We start from the raw sequence: 20513 nt of genomic DNA on the forward strand, positions 1-20513 counted from the left end.
AAAGTGGGGTCCGGGGACCCCCAGGGGTCCTTGAGGGGGCTACAGCAAAATGTGTTAATACATTTGATATCTATATTTTATACGTTAGCTATTCAAAAATAGCAGATATACAGGCTCAAATGTTTCAAAAGTGTTACATTTTATAATTATTTAATACAAATCTTGTCTGGGGGTCCCCTGGCGCAAAACATTTTCAGATGGGGGTCCGCAGCCAAATATATATCAATTTGGGGGTCCTTGGCATGAAAAAGTTTGAGAACCACTGGCACAGACCATACAATGGAAAGCATTTCCTTAAAATAATTTACAGTACATTCAATAATACAGGATCATAAAGAATGTAGCTTTCAACAATCAGATTCTACATTTATACAAACTTATTTCTAATTTATCGCTATAATTTTTTTTTATAAATGTAAAATCAACATGATTTCAAAATGATTTGCGTTTATCAACAAGTGGGTCAACTTGGGAGTAGAACCAAAAAGGTGGACCGCGGACAAAGAACATATCAAAATAAAGTAACAGCATGAATATTGGGACAAGTACTTGAGTTTTCAGTACACAGTATATTTTTTAATTTAATTGTGCGCCTACAAAAGAACTGGAGAAGAAGCCATGTTTATTTTGTTATCAAGGCAATGAATCATCAAAACTATTCCCCGGTTGGTCAGACATAACCCGCCATGAATGAAACAAAAACATACATCCATCAACACATAAAAACGTCAGGCATGATGTATGTAATCAAAATCTCAAAAAAATGAACTCTACCATATTAAAACAGAACACTGTGAAATTTGTTTTTAAACTAACACAAAATCATACAGCACAACTGTATTTTCATTCTAATCTGAGTGTATAGTGGTCATTCATGAAATCAAACCAAACACCCTTAATGCCAGATGTATACTTGGCTGCTCGGTGCATCGTGCACCAAAAATAGCTGATCACGTTGTGAGCTTGTGAATCTGTTATTTTGGGTACGCGACACTGGCACACAAGTAAAGTATAAATCAGGCTTAAGTCCATTTATCTGGAAAAGAAAAATGGTTCCTTTCCATTAGGTCTGCCTGATAAGTTAACTACAGACGGAGAAGACAACTATAGTATTGCACATACCATCGTAATCTTTCACACATTTGTACACACTCACAAAAATCACATCCCCACACACACACACACACACACACACACACACACACTTTGTACAACTAAAATCACTCATTTATTTCAGTGGTTCACTCATTCACTCTCTCTCAATCTCACACACACTCACAAACAAATTCTAAATTCCAATAATGCTTAGTGCCTAATCCCATGTTACAGTAAACAAAACATTCTTTGCAAATAGAAGGGAAAAAAAAGAAAAAAAGAATATGAACATCTTTTTACACTTGAGTTGGAGCACTGACAGACCCTGATCCCGAGCCCAGTGCACTTTGATCCTGCTGAGAGTCCAACTCCGTCTCCTGCCTCACCCGAGTGAGTCTGTTGTCCATTTAAAACATAAAATAAACAACCCTGCTCAATTGTATCTAAACTGCCTGTGTACCTATTGCTGAATCGTGAGTTTTAAAAACCAGTCGTGTCCATGTTTGTTTGGGAGTTGTAGATGATGTAGTAGAAGTTGTGGTGGTTGTGGGTTTGAAGCCCACCCACTAAGGTGTTGTTGTATTTTTCACTCAGTAGGTGGCGTTGGCGGGTTCCCTGGCCGAGCTAAAGAGCATCTCGGACTTGGCGTTGATGACGTATGTCAGGAATAGCGATGTTAACAGGATACCAACGCCCACGCCCAGGGTCAGCATCTGGAGGGATGAGGGAGAGAGGGGAAAACAGAGACAAGAGGGAGATATGGAGGGGAAAGATAGCCAGAGAAAGAAGGGGGAGGGCAAGAGATTGAGGAAGAGAGGGGAGAGATGGATGGAGGAGAGAAAGAAGAAGAGTCATTCTTCTGCTATTCCGTGGTCTCGCGTAGCCAGACAACCGAATTGTTGATCCCTGCCTGCCGATACGGCTGGTGACATCTAAATTTCAATGTAGTGGCTCGAGGAGTGGAGAAAATGGCCACAAAAACTACCATGCCTACTGCTTTGGAAGTCAATCATATCACTGTACCGATTTGAAGGACTGCCCTAGAGTCTTTGCATTGGTTCTCCAATGCAGTTATTTTTTTTAAATCTCTGAATTGTTTCCAGCCAGTTTTATCTCATACACAGAATTTAGATGTCACTAGAGACAAATCGGTAGGTGGAGCTCCACAATCGGCTGGCTACACGAGACGAGCTATTCTGGTGTAAAAGTTGGGGAATAACCTCGTTTCCCCCAGACAGACAGGAAATCAGACAGCGAGGCTCAGTGGGATTCGACCCACGTCCTGCAGCAACATGCCAGAGTATAAGAGTGTAAGTTCTGGAAGAGCCACATGGGATGGAGTCTAGCTGATAATTAGCAAACGCCTGCCTGTTCTCAGGTGCCACCAATTCAGCGGCGGCCAGCTTGAAGTCTTTGATAAATTCCCCTTCGGAATACGGCTTTTTTGAGTAATCCGTGTTTTGCTAACACGGACTGTTGTTTTTTCACAGCTTCTTCAAGTTCGTCACTCTTTTGCCTTCTGGATTCTCCTGTAAAATTGTCATACTTGTCTTTGTGCCTTGTCTCATAGTGTTGTATTCCTTTTCACAAACTTGCGTAGAGCATATCAGACACGTAGGCTTGCCTTTGAACTCATATAGAAGAAAAAGCATTCTCTCCAAGTAAGAGAGTTGAATGCACGGCCTTCATCTACAAGCTTTTTTTTCTTGGATAGCATATTGAATCACAGCAGCGGTGGTCTTCTCCTCAGCTTTCAGGTGAATGGTGATACTTGCCTACCTCGCTGCCTGAGGCTCTACTCATGCTGTGTTTGACGATGTAAGAGAAGCCATGGTCAACTGTATGCTAATTGGCCATGGCTTCAATGGCTTGGCTATTGTTCTCGCAGAAGTTTGGCCACTATAGACCTTCAGAGTCAGGTACAGTCAGCGGCGAGAGGGGGTGGGGGGGGATAACTGCCTCAGTGCCTCTATTGTTTGAAGAAGCTGCTTTTGTTTTGTTTTTTCGTTAAGAGTATGAATTAGCTTTTTTTTTTAATCATGTCGTAGGCCGCATTGGACCCCTCCGCGGGCCGCAAAATGCCCGCGGATCACGAGTTTGACATCGCTGGGATAGACCTTGTTAAAATTAATACTTGCCTCCAGATCGTTGCTGGCGACGAGGAATACGCGCGCTCGGATGAACTTCCACCGCGACTCCGTCCACGTGGAGTAATCTTTGGAGCTGTACTGGCTCAGGATGTCGAAGGCCGGCGACACGGCTTTGGAGAGGCGCACCGAGGAGCGCACGCAGTAGCCCTCTCGCTCGGTGATGTTGGATGGAGCCACGCCCTGTACCCACAGGTAGGAATACATCTGGCAGGGAGGGACAAGAGAATTACAACAAATACAAAACAAATGAAACCGTTACGGTAGCATCAGAGACGACATGATGTTGACATGACTTACAGCCGTGTCATTCTCCTTCTGACCCTGGCAGTTCTCCCGGGTGATATTAATCACGGTGCCGGTCAGGTTGGCCAGTAAATGCTGGACCAGAACAGTGGGGGTGGAGGTGTGCGACGGGCTGTTCCACACACCCACGTAGTACTCTGGTGGCTCATTCTCTGATGAATAAAGAGACATAGCTTGTCAGAAAGAGACAAAAGCACCAAAACATGTTTCAGCATTTCTCCTACATCCACGGGACATAGGACAGGATAGACCTTTATTGCCATGGAATTACAACAGTGAACAGTCATCATAAGAAAATCACAAAACCGCTTTCTTTGTCTATTCAAAAATAGCAGCTATACAAGCTTATAGCAGTGCTATGAGCTTGAAGATCTGCCATTTTTGAAAAGTCTTGGAAATTTGTGCAAATCTTTGAATATATATATATATATTTTTTTAAAGCGAACATTTGTAACTCAAATCTTTGCTTCTGGGGGTCCCTGGAAGAAAATATCTTGAGATGGGGATCCGTGGCCAAATACATTTTGGGGGATCGCAGACCCCCCCCCCCCCCCCCATCTCAAAATATTTTGTTCCAGGGACCCCCAGAAGCAAAGATTTGAGTTACAAATGTTGGCTTTAAAAAATATATATATATTCAAAGATTTGCAAAAATGTTAACTATTTAAAAAAAATAGCAGATCTACACGCTCATAGCGTGAATAGCCAAAGTATAAAATATGGATAAAAGTGGTTAAAATGATTGTGACACTATGTTAACTAATTTAGCTGGGGATCCCCTGGAACCCCTGGGGGTCCCCGGACCCCACTTTGAGAACCAATGCTTTAACAAGGAGGTCAACTCCAGATGCGTCGCTAGGTCTCTACTAGGTTGGGGGCTTAGCCCCCCAGGCAACGGACACACTCCCCGTGCGCGAAGCGGATTTCGGCGGATTTGGGTACTTTTTCCCCCGTTTTTGTTACTTTATTTCGGTTTTAGGGTTAGGGGTAGGGTTATAGATATATAATTAAAAATAAAATATATATATATATATATATATTTGTTTTATTATTATTATTATTATTATCTTTTTTTATTATTGGTGGCTTTGGATAAAACATTGGTGGCTATAGCCACCGAAGCCCCCGCGCAACGACGCCCCTGGTCAACTCACTGAGGAGTCTCTGAAGATCTGGGTGTAACAACGCCTGGAAAAATGAGTTGTTTGATCGAACTAGGAATCCATACAGCAACTGGGTGACCTAGGAGAGACCGAGACAGAGAAAAGAGGGTCATTGGTTCAGCTTAATTCTTCAAGACCAATGACACATGGAAACAAAATGCTGTGAAATCATAGAATTGATTACTAGAATTGATCGAATGACTAAAATTGATTATTAGAATTGATCGAATGACTAAAACTGCATTTTGGTGCTGTGCAGTTATCTCTGTGGCCAGTTGCACAAATTGTTGTCATACTTTATGAAATCTAAGAATATAATTCCTGACATACATTTAAGAATTAAGGTTATATTGAACAGACGCTATACAGTACGTTTCTACAAAAGGAAATCTTAAGTGCATTGTAAAATTACTGTTGACAATTTTCCAAAGCATAAAATATTTATTTACATGGATTGGATTCCATTCATTTCAGTACAATATATGAAGATCAAATTGGGGAGAATTGAACCTTGCTTGAGATAGACAATTCAAAACCGTGATTCTTTTGTAGATTGATTTGAAAACCTTGGCTGAAAGTCAATAGCTTTCATTGCAGATCGGTGAAAAGAACAAGTCTTTGTACCTAGATTCAGCAAGTCCAAGGCAAAGTTTGTATGAATCACATCATGATGGAATCAATATCTTTCCACACGGCCTCAGTTTGATCAAGCACTGAATCTTACTATTTGAGGGTCTGCATTGATGCTGGGCAATTGGGCTTCTGCTCCACCGGCCTGCAGGTAGAGAGAGCGGGCAACCGTGGACGCCACCTCCGCCAGTGCCTGGTAAGTAAGCAGAGAAAAGAGAGTGGTTATCGTTGTCACGCAACATATCTGTTCTGCACCCAACAACAATAGAAGCAATGCACTCAATTAAAATACTTCATATCTTAACTTTTGTTTTTTTGTTTAGTTTTTCAAATCAAGCAGAAATTCTATTATTGCTATTTTCACACTAAAAGGTTGAGAATTCTTTCCACTGTGGTATTGTGTAAAGCTGGTTAAGAGAGATTAGACAAATATAAGTATGTGTTCAAATCAAAGGGGCCTAAGTTCATTATAATTTGAATTGAGTGCAGTATAATATATGGACAAGATTGAACTGCATGTTTTTAAAACTTATGCCCTATATATACGGTACTTCGTTGTCGTACAACTTGCAAAAAAATAGCCAATTTACAAGCTTGCGACGCATTGTGAGCTTGTAGATTGGCTACTTAAGCTATTTTTAAAAATGTTTTTGTAATTTTGAGAAAAGGTTTTTTTCTTTATCTTTTGAAAAGATGAAATAAATACCCCAAATACTGGGGACACCTGGGTTAATGTGGGTAAAATAAGTGGTACCTTGGCTGTGTCCGTGATAGCCACAAGCTGTTCCTCTGGGCTCTGGTTCGGTGGATAGGTCAAATTCAGGTTGGCTGCATTATCATACATGCTCTCATAGTACCTGTGGACACGGGGGGGAAAAACTATTAAAATGTGTTTTTGTAATGTAACAAAATATCGTAATCTGGAAAAGTCTTTAACCCATTAAGACCTGAGGCCGACTCTACAAATGTCTCCTAAATCCTAACAGTTTTCTGAAACACTTGTGTTGCTATAACATCAGTGGTTCTCAAACTTTTTCATGTCAAGGACCCCCAAAATTATATGTATTTGGCCGTGGACAAATGTTTGCTTCAAAAAAATATATATATTGAAAGATGTTTTTTTTTTTATATTAAAAAAATAGCAGATCTACAAGGTCATAGCGCGGCACTCGGTGCCGTGCTATGAGCTTGTAGATCTGCTATTTTTGAATAGCCAAGGTATAAAATAATGGTTTACATGGTTCAAATCTAAAATGACAGATGCTTTTTCCGGTAATAATAATGGGTTAATATCAGACAATGAATGTGATGATTCGAAAATAATAAAAAATAAGAGCTAAAGAAAAAGCCCCAGTCACCTGTTGTGGAACGAGGACTGGTGTGCGGCGATGACAACGCCAGGGATGGAGGGCCGAGCTCGCAGAAAACGCTGGAAGGACGAGGGTGGGAGAGGCTGAGAGACGGTGGGCTCACCCACTGTGACTGTGGTGTTCGCTGCAGCTTTCTGGAGGTTATCCACCAGGGTCTTTACCTGTTATGGAAGCATGTGGAAAAGAATCACTCACACAAAGCTATGGCTCAATATTATAGTATTATTATTATTATTGTTACTCAATGCCTGCTGTAAAAATGTACTCAATATACTATTTTCATTGTAAAAGCCTCTGTGATCGAGTACATCCTGGTACTGCTGTCCTTTATTTAAACATATTAATCACTTCAGCCTGATTTAATCTTCGGACGACATTGTCACGCAGCGACAATAGCCGATCTATCGCACTGTGAGCTGGTAGATCTGACACTTTAGAAAACAAATTGAATATTTTCGAAATGTTTCAGCTATGATGACATGCCCAAAATAGGGATGCCAGGTTGAAAGTTGTTAAGTTGCTTGTAAATCCAGTTTTGGTTTAATATCTGACCCGGTTTTATGTTTCAGATATGGTTCTAGTACAGTCGGCAACGCTAAAATAATTACACGAGACACTCGTTTGCATTTCAGTGGAAACGCTCTTGCAGTGATGCTCTACAACCAGTGGTTCTCAAAGTTGGGTTCAGGGACCCTCAGAGTTCAGGCATGCAAACAGCCCCGAGGTGAAAAAGGTGACAACATGTTGTTTTCTTTCGGGTCAGGTGTCACACAATTGCCCTATTTGGGTTCAAAAAGGTGACTGTAGCTGAAAAGTGACACTTTTGCATGTCTGAGAGTTCACTTGATGGACCCTTACAGGTCTGTAATTCTGAGAGTGCACAAATGGAACCAAATGGACCCTTACGGGTCCATTTGGTTCCATTTGTGCACTCCCAGAGTTATGGGGTTACTTGAAATTAAAAAGTTTGAGAACCACTGCTCAACATAGGAAGGAAAACGTTCATACACAGTAACACACACGGCTACAAACCTGCCCATCGACGCTGACGTTCCTCCTGGACACGGGGTCGGAGTGGAGCCACAGGTTGGGGCCGTTACGAAGCCCCACCTTCAAGCAAGAATTGAGAAACCAATGTGAAATATGGTTCATAGAGAGATGGGGTTACATCTGCACAATAGACACTTACATAAAAGAGCAGTGAGTTAAATAAAGAACAAAAGATGTGTGTGTAAGGTGATGTTGAAACCCAATCAGCCTTATTGTTGGTACTCGTTTTACAATGAAAGACGTTGAGCGGTAAGGATGGGATTTTATTTTACTGCATTGGATTTCTAATCCTGCAGTGACTTGCATGAGGAAAATGTGCACATATTGTGCATATATTCTGTGACACAATGCGTTTCATCGTGACGTATACAGTTACATACCTGTCCGACCTCAAGAACCGAGTGAACATTGTCCAGGTCGATGGGAAACATCTTGTGATCCATCTCATAGACCATCCGTGAGCTACCGATGTAGTCAAAGGCTTCCTGGGGTGAGGAAGAGGAAATTGCTGATTAAGGTCCACGTCTATAATAAAAATGTAATAATGCAATGGGAATATTGTGAATGCATGATGGGGCGTCAAAAACAGAGGCGTTAAGTCATAATATCATAGGCTCGAGCCCCATAACCTATCATGTGTCCTGCTGCTCATTCACTGTGTGGTGCTCTGGATAACAACACCTCAAAATGGATATGTAACATGAAACTAAGTACAGGAAATGCTGTCCTGAATGCAGGGCTTTGGCAGGCACACCATGGGAAGACGCAACTATATGAAATGGTGAACATGAATCAGGTCAACAGCCTGTTTAATAAGAGCTGTCTGGTAACACGTCTGTGAGTCAGCGTAGGGAAGACAAGACTATTCCAGATGAGTATAAGTACTATCTGCAGGTACTGTAGAGTGGGTTAGATTTACAGCCTGTAGATCCGACCTTTGCTCTTGACTGTCAAAACTGTCAACACGAAAAGGCACGTAAATGTCAACTCACAGAGCTCAGTCAAGAACCCACCTCTTCTCTTTTTGGAGGTCTGTTCTTCTAGCTCTACTTAGCTCTCTTCCTTCTTGGTTTTTTAACTCTCTCCTCTTTTAACTCATAGCTTTCTAGCTTTAATTATTTTTCTAACTCTTATCTCTTGTTTTACATCTTCTTAGCGCATTTAACTTTCTCTTCTAACTCTTCTTATCTCTCTAGTTAGCGGTCTTCTTCATGCCCATATACCCCTTTTCTAATCCTATTGGATCACAGTAAATGATTTGTAGCACTATGGCCCTTCCCCATCATGTCAAGCTTACTGTTATTGTTTGCTTTCAATGTTGGCAATCTAGGAGCAAGAGCTTATTCTACAGCTGGGCCAGAGAGTTGGCTAAAGGCCTAGAGAGAGTAACCCGGTGGACGTACTGACCCCCTGAAAGAAAGCATAGAGAATGGAGCGTGGCAGCTCGGCTTCGGCCTCCTCCATTGCGTCCCGCAGGGCGTGGGCAGCGGCCAGCAGAGTGATGAAGCCCGAGACTCCGGACTCTGCACCGGGGGCAACCTCTGAGAAGAATGACCTGCTGTCCAGCTAGGGGAGGAAAGGAGAAGAAAGAGGTTGGGAGGAGAGGAGAGGGGAGTAAGAAGGGAGGAGGAGAGGAGCAAAGAGGAGGAGGAAGAAGGAAGATGGGAGAAGAGAAAAGGACAGAGGAGACGTCAGGCCAGAAAGGACAGAGGAGACGTCAGGCCAGAAGGTAAGGGAGGGGAATGTCAGGGTGTAGGGAATTAAGTTAGTAGGGGGGTAAAGGCGATAGAGGGGGGGAGGGGCAAGGAACGGAGCGGAGATGGAAAAGCTGATGAGTGATGATCATATCTGGCTAAGTACTTCAGCTTAACTTGTCGTGGCCTATTTTATGGTTTTATGGTTCCATCAATCAAAAGGTGCCCGTAAAATATGCAGGAATGTAGACTCTGTCTGGTCTCTGGGCCTACTCGTACAGCACGAGAAGGGTTTCGCTCCGGTTTCATATCTACAAAGTAATACCTTGCATGGGTAAAACATTCATGTTAACATGTCCTTTAATTAATCCCATAACAGCTCAAACATCAACTTTGACCACTCAAGATAAATTCTTGGTCACGACTGGCGTTCAGAATTTTCTTTAGCTACTTGTATTTTCTAAAACTGCAGAAGGCCCCATCCAGGGGCTCCGCTGGCCTAGCGGTTAAGGCGCATGCCCCATATAGGCTCTGATGTAGCCTGACAGTGAGTCGCAGGTTCGATGCCCGAGCCCGACGACCTTTGCTGCGTGTCACTCCCTGTCTCTCTCTCAACTGTGTACTATCAATAAAGGCAGAAACCCCCCAAAAATATCAGAAAACAAGCCAGAAGAAAGCCACATCCAGCCAAAAAAAACTGGAAAACGTACTGTATGTACAGCTACTAAATATGGAAATATTCCATTAAAATAAAAAATCACTGTTGATAATACACATATAGGCAGTTTGAGTTACTCACCCTGGCTGCTGCTATGACCACGCTCTCCTTCTCCTTGTGGCCCATAGCGCTATTATTTATGGCCTTGGTAGAAGACCACACATTATAGTCGCCCAAAGGATCACACACCATCTCTAATTAGAGAAAGAAACATGGGTTTATTGTCAGACGGGCATAATTCACATGATCACAATAAAAACAAGAATAATACGCATACAGTATCTATGAATATTGTTGACTCTGAGTGCTTTTGAACACACCAGTAAAATACAAGCTTTATAGCTGTATGAGCAGTCGATTTAAAGCGACAATATACAAGTTTGACACAGTAGCGGCTCTTTTTGGCAGGCAGGAGCAGGACTTCTCTGTGCTTTCAAATCATTTTACAACTATGACTTTCTTTGGTCGCAACATCGCAACAGCACGATAAACCAAAATCAACACAACTCTAAACCAAAGACTGGAAGAACCCAGCCGGACATAACGCAATACTTACAGTATAGACAAATCCACAGACGCGCTCGGCAGCCTTCGCTGCGGTGTCGCGGTGCGGAGCGTTGACACCGCAGCTATGGCTGCCAACAGGCAGCAGCGTCTGTGGATTAGTATATGCTGCCAAGAAACCAGCGAGAAGACAGCGACAATTACTTTTTCATCCTGAAGCAACTCAAAGGTGCACCTCCTGCCAGGCTGGTAGGACTAGCAGACCCTAACCCTGTGACTAATATCTCTAAACCTAAACATTTGACTGGTGGAGCTTGTTGGAGGCCGTACACAGCTTGGGAATAAGTGCTGTCTGAGGATAAATTCAGAGCAAGAGCGTCCCTTAAAGGAGAATTTTGGACTAAAGTTTTATTACCTTTTCTATGATGTTATGATATCTTAGGATGAATGGTACAGTAGAAAATTTGCATAACTCCACCCCTGGTCCGCTACAGCTTAAAATGTGCGCGGATAGGCCTTAGGTTAGATCACATATTTTAATAGCTTTTTTTATTTTTGAGATCTGATGTTCATAGTGACAGAACACTATGCAACCAAAAAAAAAAAAAAAAAAGATTGAAATCTCGAGATTTCAATCTCGTCTAGCGAGACTTCTGTTTTTTTTTTCCTGTTTTTTTTGGACAGTGTTCTGTCATTATGAACGTCAGATCTCTCAAAAAAAAAAGAAAAAAAAAGCTATTAAAATATGTGATCTAACCTAAGGCCTATCCGCGCACATTTTAAGCTGTAGCGGACCAGGGGTGGAGTTATGAAATTTTTCTACTGTACCATTCATCCTAAGATATCATAACATCATAGAAAAGGTAATAAAACTTTAGTCCAAAATTCTCCTTTAACCGAGAGGGCTGGTCACACCAGACCACTTCAGGCTCAGCAGTGGAACTACATGGATATTGATTCACCCAGTGGGTGCAATTCTTTATGTGCAAGCTTGAGAATGAAGAGTGTGCTATACCTGGGTTAATGCTGAAGCTGAAGTTGATGTCATTGCGTCTCATGCAGGTGGCTGTGTCGGTCACAGCGTGCATGTGGGAGTAGAGCTGCATGGCACACAGCGGGTACACAGGGGTGCCGTTGTTCATGATCTGGTTATGCTGCAGGTAGCACTGTGGACGGAGACAAACAGTACAGGTGTTTATGTGAGGAAGAAATTAACCCCTTAAAACAATCAACTTCCTTAAACCACTTAAGCCCTATATACTTCATCATAACAACAAATAGCCGATCTACAAGCTCTCAACGCATTGTGTCACACCACGTTGTGAGCTTGCAGATCTGCAGTAACATTATTGCTTATAATGACATGGCCAAAATAGGGACGCCAGGTTTTAAGTGGTTTAAACACTTGGAGCCAAAGTCACAGCAAGCTAGGTTGGAGGTTTATACCACTAAAGGCATAATCTAGACCAAAATGTATGTTGTATAAAATACTCCTGCTATGTGAGCCTAGGCTCACATAGCAGGATAATCAGGGAGATTCTGCGTTGGAAACGCCCATCCCGACAATCACAGGGCAGGATCTCGGTTAGAGGAACCGATTATCTGCCGAGATGATCCTGTACAGTGTGAGGTAGGGCATTCACAACTAATGATTTTTACTAGTCGACTCATTAGACCAAGTAGTATTAGGGGGGGGCATTGTTTTAATTCCATCCTACTACTATATTACTATTATTATTATCCTCCTGCCCTTATTTTTATGGCGTTTTAAGGGAAGTGCTTCTGGCACAGCAGCACAGCACCACAGCAGCGTCTCCAAGGATCCCCATTGCCCAATAATAGGCTTTTATTGGGCATACTTTTGACCCCCTTTTGATAAAAAATTAAGTCAGGAGGATAATAATAATATGGGCCATTACTATGGCATTAAAACAAATAAATTCAACTATTCGACTAGTACCAACAAAGTCGACTAGTGGTTATACTAGTCGACTAGTCGACTAGTTGGTGAAAGCCCTAGTGTGAGGGGTTCACAGATCCAATCTTATACCTCCCGATCTGCTCAGACGCTTTGGGGCCACCACAATAATTATCAAACATGCTGGATGTTTATCTGGGACAGTCGCACGCGGCCACAATAGCCGAGAGTCTACAAGAAGTGTAGCGGAGAGCCGCTTCTGCCTTCATTGTTCTGGCGGGCACGATGCTCTTAATAATATCTTGCAGTGTGTGATGCAAAAAAAAAATTACATCTTTGTGGTGTGTGCATGTTTGAGATTATAGAGAAGTGCGGGAGCAACCCGATTTCAAAATCGATTCGAAATTGAAAAACAATAGATACACCATTATGTTTTTATTTATTTTTATTTCTATGCTTTTAAATGCTGTTCATGTCTTCAGATCCTTTGTTGGTGTCCTACTGTTGGTGTGATTTTATTTCAATTTTATGACATCTCACGCCAAGCACCTTGAATTGCCTTTGTGTAAGAAAATGTGCAACACAAATAATCTTGCCTTGCCTTGCCTTTAAGCCAACAAACTGAAACCAAGTGTTGAGGTGAAAGGAAGTTAAAGTAGGTCATGTGAGCTCAGCGGCGTGGTGGTGACAGCTGTAATCAGTATGCAGATAAAGCTGCCTGCCTGTGGTCTGTACGCACACCTACTCTAGGATTTGGCTTGCAGAGAGCCGTGATAGGACATGACATATGATTTGAAACATTAACACAGGCTCTGTGTCAACTTTAATTAAGCCCTAGATACTTAGTTGACCGGGGTCCCCCACGGCTATGTACTAGATCCTCTAGAATTTCCCTCAACAACAACTCTCTTTTTAGGAAAACAGCCGATCCAGAAGCTCACGCTTCGACACGTTGTTGTATGCTTGTACGTCGACTATTTCCGCCGAACGTTCACCCAAGAATAGAGACGGCTAGAGTAAGCATGCTCGTGGTTAATATGATGGCAGTGTAATGTAGCTCATCAACAGTAACCAAGAAGTACTTATTTCCAGTATAACAAAATAAAGATTCTATATTTTTTTCAAAAAGGTGTCCATTCCGATACCATATCGTCCCATTTTAATAGAGTAATGCTATTGGTCATCTCTTTGTGGGCTCTAGAAAATATTTAACCAAGTATTAGAGCTTGTGATTAAATCTCATGATAAACTCAAGTTTAGATCCATTGGAAGGAACAGGTTTTTCTTTCCATGATTTCATGACCAGTCATGAAGAAATATTCATGAAGAAGAATCCTGCACACTGCTCTTGCTCAGCAACATCTATTTTATTCACACGCCAACGGACCTTCATCAAGAGTGTCTTTCCATTTAATGAAAATCTGTTGTTTTGAATATTGTCACTGTCAGGTGGAAACCTTGTATGTCCAAAATTATTCCTTTTATAGTATTTTAAAAACATTTAAAAATAGGGAAAATAGCCGATGTGAGGCATTGTGAGCCTGTAGATCAGCTATTTACACTACTTTTGTGCGACGCTCTTGTATGATTGATGAAGTAGGGCATTCATTAAAAAATAAACATTTAACATTTGGATAATTTGGAGGCATATAGTTGCCAGACAGCAACGATATACAAGGTTTTCCACTCGACAGCATATTGGTGTATATACAGTATGTGTCAGACAGATATACAGGCTTACCTGTTTGATGAATTCGGTCTCATTGTCGTTTTTCAGTGAGAAGACGGGGAAGCCAAACTCCTCGTAGGAGAGCCCGTTTCCACTGGGGTTCCATACCGTGGTGTTACAGTGGGCCAGGCTAGGGTCGTAGCTCTCTGAATAGACACCTACATTGACACATGAGAGGACCAATTGATCAGCAATTAAAAGTGCACATTACTGTCAATGGTGACGCTTCCATTGAGTCAGTTTCCATTACTGTTAATAATGTCAACATATTTCTATTTTTTTTTTACATTGGTTTTGGACATTTCAACTTTGCTGAAGCAATGAACTAAATGAACCACTTAAAAATGGATAGTTCACCCAAATGAACTTATTTAATGACTTATTTTCTATCAATGACACACCCCACCCTTTTTCTGTCGCATTTCGAAGCCAATCATTAGATGACCGGTGGAAAGATGTTTCCCGGAGACTCTACCGTCATCAAATTATTGACTTAGGAATGCGACAGAAACTAAATCATCTCCATGAATTCAAGTCTCCATGGGGTGTGTAATCGATAGAAAGAAAGTAATGTTGGGGGTGAAATATCCCTTTTACCCGCATTTAAATTTGTCAAAAAAATAACTATCCTACAAGGTCACACTGCGCCGCTATCTGACCCGCAGATCAGCTATTTTAGCATTTTTTGTGCCTACAATGACATTGCCAAAATAGGGACACAACAGTTATGTTGGTTGTTGTTGCGGTTAACCTTGCTGAAGAAAATTAAAGACAAGGTTGTTACAAACATATTGATGACTGGGAAAGGCATTTCTGTTCATTGCAACAGTGTATTATTGGTCGACAGAGTTTGGTGTGATGTGACTCACCCGTGTTCTCATTGGGACAGGTGGTGTGAGGAGAGAAGCCCTCGGTGGGGTTTGTGCTCGGTGCTATCACGGCAACCCCAGCCACCCTTCTGGGGACGGTCTTCAGCTTCAACATATTGTCCCTGGAGGAGCATGAACCAATGGATCCATTTTAGAATAAGAAATCATTTGGATCTCGGGATCCACCTGGGAACGAACTGGCTCCAATGAGGATATCATTGGAGCCAGTCAGCCTGTGAAGTCACCCGTCTATGACATATCTATGTCATATTGCATCCAAATTTTGGCAAGGTTTCAGCCGGATCCGAGCTCCTTTGACTTCCGTTACAAAATCGAAGTTTAAAATTGCAAACGTTTAAAAAAATACGCGAAAACAAATGACAGGAGGTCCTAAGTAAGCCTACTGTCAGTGTAGAAGAACGGCATCATGTAGTATTTTAACCGTAGTATGAGACAATTATGTGTGTGTGTGTGTGTGTGTGTGTGTGTGTGTGTGTGTGTGTGTGTGTGTGTGTGTGTGTGTACCTGGTAAATAACTGGGCCTCCATTATAACCATGTAAGGAGGATTGGGCCCAGTACTCAGGACCCACTCCAAGTTGTTGTCCTCTAACACATGGATCACGCCTACATCACCTGATATAGAGGCTGAAAAACAAAATACAATGGTTCCACATCAGTTCAGGCAGAAACATGAGTGGATGAAGCAATTCAAAATGATAACATGTTGCAGCTGAGTTCAGTGTGGCAACGTCTAGTACAGTAAATCATTCCGACCAATTTCATACTTTTAATGTTACATGCCCAAAGACACTAGAAACTACAAAAATAACAATAGCTAGCTGCCTAAATTCAAAGACTCTCTGCCAATTTAAAAGACAGTTGTATTTGTAAAATAAAATAAAATAAATGCCTAGTCGACACAAACCGTATGCTACATTTGTAATGTCTGTGACAAGTCTACATTCTGGTATAAACTGGAGCATTCCTCTCAAATGTGTTACATTTTAACAGTGTTTTTTATTTTGGCCCACGCATCCTTGATTGCGTATACAAATGAGTCGTGACTCGAGATATATCAGAAACATGGGAGAGAAGATTACGTGCAGAGCTGAGCAACTGTCTTTGGTGACACCCTTTTAAGTGTGTGTGTGTGTGTGTGTGTGTGTGTGTGTGTGTGTGTGTGTGTGTGTGTGTGTCTCTGCTATATCACTCACACTGGCAGCCTATCTGATGTGTTGCATTGAGCAGTCTGACACATGGAACTGTGTGGTTGAGTTCTATGTAGATCTTCTGTTCCACGGAGTTACAGGTGACACCTGCAAGGAAAAAACAACATCAGGGTTTGATTCAGACCAAATAAAGGGGGACCCCACAGTCAGTCACCCCACACAAGACCAGCTCAGTGGCCTTGCGGACTGTTAGAGTGTCCGCCCAGACACTGGGAGGTCGGGTTCGATCCCTGGGTCGGGTCGGGTCATACCAAAGATCCAATGCATCTCCCTGCTTGGCACTCAGCATCAAGGGTTAGATTGAGGGGTAAGTCCCTGCGACATAGCGTTGTGTCCAGGGGGTGTACTTGTACATCTGCCTCACGCTACAGGAACCCTATGGGCCTCATGGCTCGGCAAGGCTTACTTACTTAACACCCCAGACATCCAAGTTCTCCTGGAAGGAGTGTGACCCCTCCTTCCTCCTACTCACTTATAGCTAACACAGGAAGTCTGTTCAAACCTTCCCTAAAAAACACCCCTGGCCCACGCTCTTCCAAGACCTTGACTTGTCTCCTCCTGGCTCCCAGGGTGTGGAATAAACTCCCTCTTGCAACCATTCCAGAATAAATTGTAAACTCACTCTCTATTTTCTGCCATGGTCACCTCTTTAGACACCACATCACCGCCCTAGGACTCCTCTCTCCTTGTATCCCTTTTTTGATGTATTTGGGGCTTTTTATGCCTTTATTATAGATAGGACCGTTGGCTGACAGAAATTAGGGAGAGAGAGATGGGGACGCAGCAAAGGCCGTAGGATCGGGACTCAAACCCACGACACGCTGTCAGGCTACATTGTAGCCTAGGTGCCCGGACCACTGCGCCAGCAGTCCGGGCCCTTGTACCCCTTTTTGAGCACTTTTTGATAGATGCTAGACCGTAATGCAGATGCTATGCTCAGTATGCTGGCTACCTTTTACATGTGTTGTTAGTATTTGTATTTGTTTTGCTTGACCTCAAGTTATTAGACAGCATGTTGTTTATATAATGCTAGCAGGTTTCATGTTTACCTGGTGTCCTAGTTTCTTTGCATCAATTTGCACTCTACTTACTGTGTGTGACTAATAACCCTGTTGATTGTTGACTAGGGTTCATGCCGCTCTGGATAAGAGTGTATATATACTAAATGTATTATCTAAATTGTAATTGTTGTATTTGATGAGTCCGCATCAGCTACCTGACACTCATGACTAACCCAAATAAATTGCACCCCAACACAAATTGGCCTTGTTGTTCCTCCTCTTGGTTTTTAGTTCCCGGTTCGATTCCCGGTTCGATTCCCGGGCTCCCCCCAGAGTTAGTGTCGAAGTGTCCTTGAGCAAGACGCTGAACCCCTAATTGCTCCCAATGAGCAGGTTGGTGCCTTGCATGGTTTCCTCCGCCCATCGATGTGTAAATGGGTGAATGTAATGCACAATCATTGTAAAGCGTCTTGGATAAAGGCGCGATATATAAATACACCATTTACTAATATTCATAGCTGACCTTTATGGAGTTATTATGGATGGAGTTAACAGTAAGTAACCAAAGGCCCTGGCTCCATCAGTAAATAATTTGGCTTTTATGTGCGAAATACAGCACGAGTCCTAATGTTTGCTTGCTAGTGACAAAATAGTTGTGTTTAAGTAGGAACGGAGCCCAACAAAGAAAATACATTACAAAAGACAATTTAACAGACTAGTTTCATGTCTACCCTTACCTAGCCTTGGACCAAGACTATCATATATGTATTTTATCGATTTTCACATTTGCATATCGAAACGAAAGTAAAAGTCAGACTCTATAAAATACATCTATGATAGTCTTGATCCAAGGCTAACCTTCAACATACCTGCCTTAAATTATCTTTAAATACATTATTTAAAAAAAAGACTATACAGAAAGGACAAAGAGATTATACAACAATAAAACAACTGAGTCTTGAGTGCCAAAACATTAAAAATCTGTGTTAAGCTGTGCAATTAACACAAGAAAAACCAAACCGCACAGTAATTAACCACTACTTTCACACCTTTTTGTTATAGATATACACATCCACCAACTGGTCCTTAGTAATAACTTCTATAATAATATTCATGTTTTGATGTTATGAATGCCACGGTTCAGTTCCATAAGCCACTGTGTGTGTGTGTGGGGTAATCACGAGTGGTCACGCTGACATTCACTGGTGCTGGAGGGGAAGAAGTCATCCAAGCAGAAGTCATGGTGGAAAGTAACTAAGTACTTTTACTCAACTCAAGTACTGTACTTAAGTGCAATTTTGAGGTATTTTTTTTACTTTACTTGAGTATTTACATTTTTGATACTTCATATTAATAAATATTATATTTTTACTCCACTACAATTATTTGACAGCTTTAGTTACTAGTTACTTTGCAGATTTGGATTATTAAGACAAAACATACAACTATGCCTTCTTTTATACTTCAGCTATTTTCAAAAGAGTTTTTATACATTTTGAAACCTGAAATGGTACTTTCTGCAAAATGAGTACTTTTACTTTCGGTACGATTGGATGAAAATACTTTTGTACTTTTACTCAAGTAAAATGTGAATGCAGAACTTTTAATATTAACTCTATATTCTGCTATTGGTACTTTTACTTAAGTAAAAAATGTGAGTACTTCCACCATTGCATCCAAGTCACATAAGGATAAGGATAATTCCTTTTTTTTATTTTTACATACATTGACATACCGCAAAGCATCTATCATTTTAGATTTTAGGGTTGGCTATTCAAAAACAGAAGATATACAAGCTCACAGCACGTCACAAAAGCGAGCTTGTACAACTGCTATTTTTTGAAATATGTTGAATCCTTTTTGAATCACGAAAAAGTGTGAGAACTACAGTGATTTAGAAGGCATTTGTAGAATGGGCCTCAGGTCTTTTAAGGGTTAAAGCACATGATGAGATCATGGTTCACTATGACTAGTATGACTGTTTGAATATGTCTCATTAGTATTAATATGCAACATGTAATTTAAAAAGAACAGATCTGTGTTACTAGTTGCTAGCAGAGTCACAGCCAGTCAGCTAGCATAGCATCCAGTCAGCCTCCCTCCCAATCATGATGAATAATAATGATTTAAAAAAAGCAAAAAAACGCCACCAAAACTGGCACATAGTCATAGAAATGAACAAACGTGTACCTTCGCTAATTCAAACATAACGACTTACCGTCGAAAAGCCAATATATGATGAAAACTAGGCTCCATTTGGGCGATAATAGCTGATCCATCTTCCTGGTTGAGAAACAATACAACTCACAGGAAGTGTCACATGAGACAATCCTCCGGGTTATGTGGTTCCGTGGGCCCTGAAACATGATGAACTTCAACCTGGTGTTTGTACTTGATCCCTTTTTGGCCCGTACATCCACATGAAGGTTCACATTTCAAATATAAAGTGCTTCACCCATGGCCACGGATGTTACAATTTACATCGGGTGGGTCTAAGTAACCGGATCTTCCGTATTGTTCAATAAAAAACATTTTAATCCGATCGGTGGCCATTTTCTCCGATTTCCTCTGCGCAATCCCTATTGGTTGGGAGGTGTATTGCACTCTGATACATTATAACTCTAGGAGAAAATGGCCAAAGATTGGATTAAAATGCTTTTTATTGAAAAATACGGATGATACGGGTATTTATGAGGACCCGTACATAATTATAACATCCGTGGCCATGAGGTAAGTACTTTATATTTGAAATCTGAACCTTTATGTAGATGTACGGTCCGTAAATGGAGAAAGTACAAACACCAGGTTGAAGTTCATCCATGACGGTGATCGTGACAGACGACCGTCGTGTGATCCATGGCTAGTGGTTCCGGTACTTCAAACAATAACTTTTTTTTAGATTTCATCAAAACGGCAGCTTTAACAGCACGATTTAACTCGATTTGTTTGAGTTGTCATTTATTTTCCTTTTTTATTTGATAAAGCAAGTAAGCGATTTACACATTTAATTCTTTCTGGTTTTCATACAGTACTCAACATATTTTTTCTTCGCCTGAACTGACTGGCCAAAGCAGCTCTTTCTAGGAGGC

The 20513-nt window shown here is 41.5% G+C and overlaps 1 protein-coding gene across 1 annotated transcript; it reads right to left on the reverse strand.

Annotated features, from left to right (window-relative positions):
- Positions 1–604: 604 nt before the first annotated feature.
- On the reverse strand, positions 605–19732 carry ncstn (nicastrin). The gene is made up of 17 exons (XM_080439638.1): positions 19643–19732; positions 16409–16510; positions 15719–15839; positions 15194–15315; positions 14337–14482; positions 11693–11843; positions 10255–10367; positions 9169–9327; positions 8142–8246; positions 7744–7821; positions 6700–6872; positions 6096–6198; positions 5436–5534; positions 4703–4790; positions 3543–3700; positions 3234–3449; positions 605–1808 (listed from the first exon to the last, which is right to left on the reverse strand). Exons 1-17 carry the CDS (start codon positions 19701–19703, stop codon positions 1686–1688), a joined length of 2118 nt encoding a protein of 705 aa, XP_080295764.1. The 5' UTR covers positions 19704–19732; the 3' UTR covers positions 605–1685.
- Positions 19733–20513: the final 781 nt, after the last annotated feature.

This window comes from Gymnoscopelus braueri (assembly GCF_963280865.1).
Source record: "Gymnoscopelus braueri genome assembly, chromosome: 10".
NCBI classification, from domain to species: Eukaryota; Metazoa; Chordata; class Actinopteri; order Myctophiformes; family Myctophidae; genus Gymnoscopelus; species Gymnoscopelus braueri.

Bases quoted from the DNA above. Each gene is read 5' to 3' on its own strand.
- ncstn (XM_080439638.1), bottom strand. From the start codon at position 19,703: ATGGATCAGCTATTATCGCCCAAATGGAGCCTAGTTTTCATCATATAT. The intron at 8,247-9,168 runs GTCAGTACGTCC...TCCTCACCCCAG, and splicing joins TCTATGCTTTCTTTCAGGGG to GAAGCCTTTGACTACATCGG. The intron at 3,701-4,702 runs GTGAGTTGACCA...TTTATTCATCAG, and splicing joins AGATCTTCAGAGACTCCTCA to AGAATGAGCCACCAGAGTAC.